Source organism: Opisthorchis viverrini, assembly GCF_000715545.1.
Source record: "Opisthorchis viverrini unplaced genomic scaffold opera_v5_134, whole genome shotgun sequence".
NCBI classification, from domain to species: Eukaryota; Metazoa; Platyhelminthes; class Trematoda; order Opisthorchiida; family Opisthorchiidae; genus Opisthorchis; species Opisthorchis viverrini.
In genome coordinates, this window is record NW_008751778.1 from 131,239 (window position 1) to 139,451 (window position 8,213).

Consider the following 8,213-nt stretch of genomic DNA (forward strand, 5'->3'; position numbering starts at 1 on the left):
TTCATGCATGCCAGAACGAATGCGTTCCAGACCACACGCGTGATTCCAATGTCAGGTAGCCATAGGAACACCTCGGGTTCACCAGATGGGTGGTCCCACTTCAGTCTGAATCCAATGTTCATCTTACCGACCGAAGACAGTTGATGATGTCTGGTTCAGTTGTTTTTGCCTCCCGGATCAAGTGTCACAACGACCTTAAGTTACTGTGGGACGTATAAAAACAACGGGTGGTTCTTTGTGAGAATAGGCATTCATTTCAAAGCACCTGTTTTCTAATCAGTACAATGTTGTTGTTAACGCTACTTACAAGTGTACAGTTTGTGTGCTCATCGGTCGTTGTCCCTCAGAACTTGACCAATGTATCAAGTGAGTTGGATGAGTTTTGTATGAATGATGTTACCAACGTGTATTGAACCAATATGGCTCTTGATTTGATTAGTTTTTTTTGCGTATGTATACAAACAATCAATAAACCTGACTGTTTGTTACTAATACTATGTTACTATTGAAGTAATGACAAAATTCGTAAAGCTGTACAGCCCAATCGCTTGAAATTACAGCTACATGCAAGCAGACTAGGTGAACTTGAAGGATCAGGTACTAAAAAAATCAAAATGGGGATATGGTGTAATTATGAACATATTTCTCGCGCTTCAGAGGACTGAGAAGCGTTGAAGTCCCATCTGTGTGGTCTTTGGACCTACATAATCAGATCTGACCAGGTATACTGGTTGCAAACAAAATCCTGCTAGCGAACAATTACCGTTTGCGAATAGGTCACATGGATGAAGCATAACTACTCACAAGCACACACTACTCATGCACGACATCATGAGTAGTGCAAATAGTGAACGACTTCTCTATATCATTTCATAGCTGTTCTGAGGGGCTCACATAGAGTTACTGAAATTCACCAACAGAGAGATTATGAAGCAGCTGATAGTGTCCACTGTGGCTGACGTTGGACTTCGAACTCAAGACCTGTCTGCATTCGATCTGTCCTATACATTCAGAAAGTGTACAATCCTCGTATTCATGCTTTGATATTTTGGGGCACAGGCTTTTTGAATTTGGCCACACATTAGATGCTACTCAACTGTTGAAAGTGGAGTTTTTTTTAAAAAAAAACAGACAGATATATAGACAAAAGAATTTAGCGGTTGATCAGTTATACTATTGAAGAAGTTCACTAATTTTCACACTTGGATGATGTGGTCAGTGGATTCGTGGGTGACATGCCATGCAGGAGTTGCTGCCTTCTTGCAATGTTTTTTTTCTAAAACTCACCTATGCCACCATTCAGTTCATGGTTGATACTTCTTGGATGTTGGTCGTGCCAAGTTATCAACGGATTGGTTGCAGAGATCTGTATACACAAAGCCCACGTGACCTGGGCAGTAAATGGACTTTAACAAATCTGTGCCACTAGTGCAGATTAGAACTCTGATGCGCGCACACACACACACCTTAAGGTCCCGAACCGAAACACGTTGCCAACGTGGTAGGAGCTGGTGGATGTCCCGACGGATTCACCGACAGTAACGAACGTTTCGAAGTTGCCAGTACCTCTGGGGCTACCACACACAATCGAGCTGTTGACAGACGCAAAACCAGGACTATGGTTTAGCGAAAAAAACATTACTTGATTTTAACCAACAAGATGCTAGCTTACAACCAAAGTATGCTTTTGTGATACAAGATGTGGTAAGGCTTGATTCGTCATTTTTCTATGGATTTCTGTTAAATTCCTAGGATTTCAAAAAAAATTGTACTAGCGCAAGTTTCGACTCGCAGAATTCTGGTTTCCTTAAATTCTGAGTGTAATAGACTAAACGTCAAGCCCCAATCCATTGCTCAAATCCACTTATTTGTCAAACTACCAGTGACTTGTTCCACTGGTCAAACTTCCGGAGTTACAGGTGGAACTCGTGAAATCTTTTTCTGTGATGCGTAAATCTACTTCTGGAAACCCTGTCCTTGAATGGTTTTATTTGGTGTTAGCCTTGCAAACCGATTTCATTTTCACCCGATATCACAATGTTGCCGGTGAATTGTTGTGGACAGTACCAATGTCCGAAAAGTGTACAAGTTTTTGGCCCGATTCGAGTTAAGCTCTTTGGTGATCAAGCATCTGAAGGCAGACTGTTCAAACGAAAAGAATTGGGATGCAAATTCCATAAAGCTCATGATCACATACAATGGTTGTCCTAGGAATTTCAAGCGTTTCCTGATTGGATAGTTCAGACAGGCCTGTCAGTCAAAACTGTCACATGGGTTGTAGTTCGACCCATTGAACCAATCATTCACACTGTTCAAGCGTAAACAGGTTTGCCTGTTCGAACGGGATAGTTCAAGCACATCCAATATGTACAGGTGCAGTAACTCTGATAGGCGCGAAACTCTAGTCCGGTGTGTCTCCTGTTTGCTGAATCCCAACCAGAACAAGGACGCCAAAACACGAAGAAGACCGTTCAAACGACAGTGGTGTGAACGTAAAGATAGTATTAAAATTGGTATACGTGTGCGCATCCATTAGATCGCTGCCGATCGGTTTTGTATGTCTTGAAGGCATCTTCAGTGTGGACTCAAATTCAGCTCCGTGTCGGTGACTGTCAATAAAAATGATCATGTAGAAGCGTGTCTTTTTTGTTATCCTAAAGCAATTTTCTGAAAAGACATTATCAAATAAGACTTTTTTTATTCTACCTCCTATGGATATGAGCAACAACGTCCAGACACTACTATCAAGTGAAGAGTACAGCAAATGTGCAATACAAGCCTGTCAGTATTTTGCTAGCGTTGTAGGCTCTAGCACAACAACCAACTCAAGCACTGTGTACGTCACTTGATGTCGTTTCCTTCCATCTTGTTTGTATGAAATAAGGGGTACTCCGGGGGGGGGGGAGTGGTGCTAGAGCTTCTACAGGGTAACATGCTAACCGAAATTGAGTGTCTGACCACCTTCCCAGTTCATTATTGTCCCAAGTACGAATAATGACGAAATATTCTCGGCAGAACACATCCGTAGCAGCGTTTCTATGAACGCTCTGAGAGCGTATGAACGGCTTTAAGTGGTACAGTTGCAGAGGTCCCACTACCTTGCGTTCTACTTGAACTCCAAACTGCATGTCGCAGTGGGCCTAATATGTTTTTGTGTTAATTACATTGATGATAACGAGTGACTCAACTGATCGGATAATCAGTAAGATTAAGTGATACCGTATATTCGGCATTGGGTCGAATATGGGCTTAGTAACAGACCAACCACCGGAGAGCTCAGACCTCGCTGGTTCAATCATTTTCTTCGAATGCCCAAAGACCAAAGACGGAGCGTTATTCACGAAATCCAACATAACTTGTGACGCAGAAGTTGTAGTTAGCCCAGAATGTGATCGTAAATTCGTTCAGCTGTAACACCGTTTTGGTACCGAGCTGCCATGTCACCAAAAGGAAACACGAAGACTAGGACACTGACAGGTTCCCCAAGCCTAGGCAGCGCAGGTCGATAAGCAGAGGTCGGGTTCGAACCATGGTCCTTCTGATCAGTAAATTCGCGCTCTAATCACTGAGCTATGTCACTGAGTATGTGGTCTTTCGTTGTCGAGCTCCTGATTGCACCAAGAGTAAAAATTGGCGAACAAAGTCTACCGGGTTCGGAGCGCGATGACACAATTGTCGTTTGTGCTTGGGTCCATTTTTCAATATTGATAGTATGTATGATGTAGTACAAATGTAGACCGAATATGCTGACAATCGAAGGACCAAGCAAAACTGTGTTCCCGACTTTCGAATCGAAGTTATTTACTGGGTGACTTTCCAAGTCTTCAATATCAGTGCTTCATCGAGCCGAGTAGCGGTGTTCCCAAGTGATAAAGAGGGTTCATGCAGACCACCCGTTGATCAGCTAGCAGGTACCGGATCACATTTCCCCCTATTTCATACTAACCTCAAGTACTTTTCCCTTTCTTTTTTCCCCAAAACTTAGTTCCCCCATTTTCTGAACACCAGTTTTCCATGGTGAAACGCATTATTGGTGGCGCACCGGTTGACGATGCGAAGTATCTTTGGGCAGTCTCGCTTCAAGTTGACGAGAACACTGGTCTTCTGGCCCGTTTCAAGATTAACTACCTACCATTGTGTGGCGGATCACTGATTAGTTCCCGCTGGATCGTCACAGCATCTCATTGTTTTTACTAGTAAGTTACACAGGATTCACTACAAGTTTTGTTGAAAATTAAAAAAAAACAAAAATTCATTGTTCTCATACAACGTCTTTGCACCCACTCTCCAGCACCCAAGAGCCCAGTCGTTGGCGTGTTCGTTTGGGGTACGGAAATCTTCATGTACGTACTATATTTGAATTGTGACGTACAACTAAATTGTTTTTTTTTCTGGTGTGTAGAAATTCATCATTTACTTCTTGGAAACTGTCCAACGACTTGTGCAGCTGGAATCAATGGTTTTGTTAGTACGCGAAACTTGAGAATACCGCTCATCTGATCGCATTTTGGCCCTAAGAGAATGGCCTAAGAGTTCTGGTCGCGTCTAGCATTGTGCTTCAGATAAACGCTTCAAGGGACCACCGGCGAGCCATGAAGAAAGGGTGTGTTGGTTTCAGCTGCTACAGTTTCCGCTATCGGAAAATGAAGGAATGTGTTAACCGTTGCCAAGTATGATCCGTCATTCCGCAAAACTGGGCGGTTGCACATTGAAGGCGATAGCTCTGATGTACGAGCGGCACTGACGGCGTGATTGAACCATGCCTACCAGTATGATTAGCCATTGATGAGTTGGGTCTCGGGATTCCCTTTCAGGGAGACGGCAGTTATTGATCCGATTGAATTTATTGGTGAGAGTAATCATAATTTACTGTTAGGTCATGCAATGTCCATCTGTCGGTCGCTTCGTTCACCGGTCTCCATTCGCACTTCCTCTCCGAACGAAGTGCGCCTTTTAAGTAATAGAAACCAATGCTTCAGCAGTTCATCGACATCATGACATCACCACTGCTTCGCTGCCCTACAACCATGATTTGCTTGAAAGCTTTATTGTGAAGAAAGGAACAAAGGTGAAGAGGGAAGGGAATTAGTGCTAACTTGCCACAATCAGCCGAGGTGCCTACACCTCCAGACATTCACTCAGGCAATCTAGATNAAGCCACGCAGAGTTGGGCATGGAAAACAGCACTCTCTTCGGCAAACAATGGTTCGGCATACGCAACGCATGTCCCAATCAACACAGCTTCTGGTGCTGGACACATTCTTCGGTGGAAGTACCCGTTGCAAAACCGTTACGGATACACAGACACCAACCCACACGAACTTTGGTTCTCAGACAACGATTGTCGAACACCTGAAGGCGTCTCAGTTCCGCTGCTCGAACAGGCTTAGTCTCACAGCCATACGGCAGCCATACACATCCAACAAAGCCGTCCGCACTGTGGCTTGATACGCACGTCCCTTGAGATACAGGCAGTCGGTCATTCACGTACACGTTAACAAGATAACGAACCTATGAGGTACAGATCAAAATTGAAAAGTCAGCAATATCCAATGTGGCAGACGTAAACCTAGGTCATTCGAGAAAAAATGCGAAGTGTGTTAGTGCTACAGGCCACATGCCTTTGAGCTCTCTCACTATATTCTTGTCATTTCGAACATAAACAAGAGATTTAACTGGATTCTAGGTGAATCTACCGTTTGCCACAAATTAATATGCAAATGAATGTACAAGTAGAAGTTCGTACGATTTGGCTTCAACTAGAACATTAAATTGACGGGAATACGGGGATCGCGCTTACCTGATGACCCCGAGGAAGGACTAAATCGGCCGTGGGCTGTCAAAGAGTTTTCAGCAACCTTATGAGTAGTGTATTACGTCTATACATGCATCGCAATATTTCGAATATCGTACCAACGGAAACATGAGGCTGCCTGGCGCAGCACACTCAATCGTTTGAAAACATCTTAACCGAGCGATTCAACTGGATTCCTGTTGAGTCTCCCTTCAAAACCAAAATTGGTATGCAGATGACTGTATGGAGCGAACATATTAATGTAGATAGGTTAACTTTGAGGTCGAAAGAGACGATCCCGTGCCGGTCGGCGGAGCTAGCAAATGTCTCCATATACGCGGACCGTCTTCGGATGGTAGGTTAGATGATTTGACTGCGATGATGTAGAATTCTGAAGGCTTATTTTTAACTTGCTACACTACTTTCTCGTCGTACAGTCAGAAGATGCGGTCTCGATCTGAGCCAAGGTCCGTTACTTGAAATCGCACTCGATTTAGCGTGTCAGGATGGGAACAGCGGATCTTTCGTGAGTTGGTTATGTGAAATTCACAGTCACAAACCTGCGAAACCTCTTCCAATATGTGCCCGTGTTTGAATGTTCACCTGTGATCGTTTGGTGAGTGGTGGGCTTCAAAGCAGCGGTATCTCTGTCGACAAAATTAGCACTGGTGAATTTCGTCACACTTTAACTCGATAGTGCGTTAGTTCTTTAGGTTAGTACACAATATAATTCTTCTGTGGTTCCCGTCTGATGTGAGAGTTAAGCTATAGCTTCAACCATGCGTACACACTTCAATGTGGCTTCCATTCCAACACATGAGGAATGCTCAACCAATGTCCTTTTAATCGGCACAACACAATGACAGTCAGACGTTTCGGCCAGCTGAACGAATTCAGTCTCATATCCACCCATCAGCTTAGTACTTGGCTGTCCTGGAGACACGAAAAATTACTTGATCAATCCATAAATGTTAAAGACAATCGTATCACTTCTTAGCCGATCTTCACACAACCACAAGACGGCCACGAAATTCCACCAAGTTCCTTTTCAATCGGTTTTTTGGTCGGTACTCCTTAATACATGAGAGTCTCGATGAACAAAAGTGGAGACGCCTAATCTTATCAGTTTCCTTACATAAAGTCCCTGTCCCAAACAGCGAATTAGTTGTGAAGCAATATTGTTGTTGGAATTGTGCACATCTGCTGCCTGACTTTAAGTCCTCGATGAATTTTTCGTTTTTCCTCATGCAATACCGAAATGAATCCGGGGATGCTTTCAGAAGCGCTTGGTAAAACATCGGTGATCGCTCAACGAACCGAATCGAACTACACTCGGAATCATCGGCAGTTTGCACCTAAAAAAGCCTCGAACCCCCGACCTTTCGGCCACTGGGTCACGAGTTGCCAATCCACAGTGTGACTAACTGGCACATCTCATGCTTCTAATCAAATCACGAGGTTACATATAGACTTGCTGCTCGAGGGGCGAATTCTAAGATGGAAGTTTCATTCATCTTGTGGAGTTAGCTTTCTTCTGATAAATCGAGTGGTCTTATATCCTGTCTAGGGGAGAGCTACTCACACTGCTGTTCTGCCGCGGGTGGCCAAACCGTTAATTGTTCAACCACTGGCCGGACGCCTGCGTGTTTGATACGCTTGATCTCGTGAGATGCGCACTGCTGAGGATTCCCTCCCCCCGGCTTTTCAGCATCGGCCGGCTTCACTAACAGGATAAAATCTCAAATAAATGTTGACTGACACTAAAATTATAGCCAGGCATAAACTGTACAAATTAGGGTACCTACAAATCTTTGTCAGGAGCGGTATACTGCTCTGTTCCTACGTCGCCTTTATAAAGTGAGTAGCCCCTTCCTGTAGCGAGAAATTTCGAAAAAAACTAAAGGCATTTGGAGAATTACAAGGATTAGAGAGGGAGACAATTAAATGTATGAACGCCTAAACAATTGCATTCCTGGGTTAAACGAGTTAAATTCGCATCAGTGTGGTAGAATCACTCGTCTGACCAAATGGGTGGTAGCAAAGTCCACTGTATTCAAGGCCTCGGTAAAGCTGTACCAACCTTATACTATCAATGGATCCTTTTGTTCTGCCTTGTGAAACATCAGTCGTTTCTAGAAAAACAGTAATTTCGTAACATGGCCGCTATAAAAGTGCAAATGAGGCTCACTGACATGTGTAACAGGAATCAATTTGTCGGAAATTAGCCTGCAATTAGTTTGTTTGCCTTGGGGGGGTGTGGAAATCGGTCCAAATAGGTCACAAACCGATAGATTGAGTTTATCGTTCCATTCCTATTTAATTTGAAACAGCTTGACTATCAAACTCACAAGATAAAAATGAAAAATGCTGACATTCCGCTGTCCATGTTATCGTGTACAATTATTTGTCTCTATACCTA

General features: G+C 43.6%; 1 protein-coding gene across 1 annotated transcript in view; it reads left to right on the top strand.

The window, feature by feature from the left end:
• Positions 1 to 5,202: 5,202 nt before the first annotated feature.
• T265_06071 (hypothetical protein) overlaps positions 5,203 to 8,213 on the top strand; it is a gene marked incomplete at both ends in the record, with an annotated part of 12,400 nt that continues 9,389 nt past the window's right edge. Inside the window, one exon of the mRNA XM_009171249.1 lies at positions 5,203 to 5,366. Within this exon, the coding sequence (XP_009169513.1) occupies positions 5,203 to 5,366 (164 nt within the window). The remainder of the gene's footprint in view (positions 5,367 to 8,213) is intronic.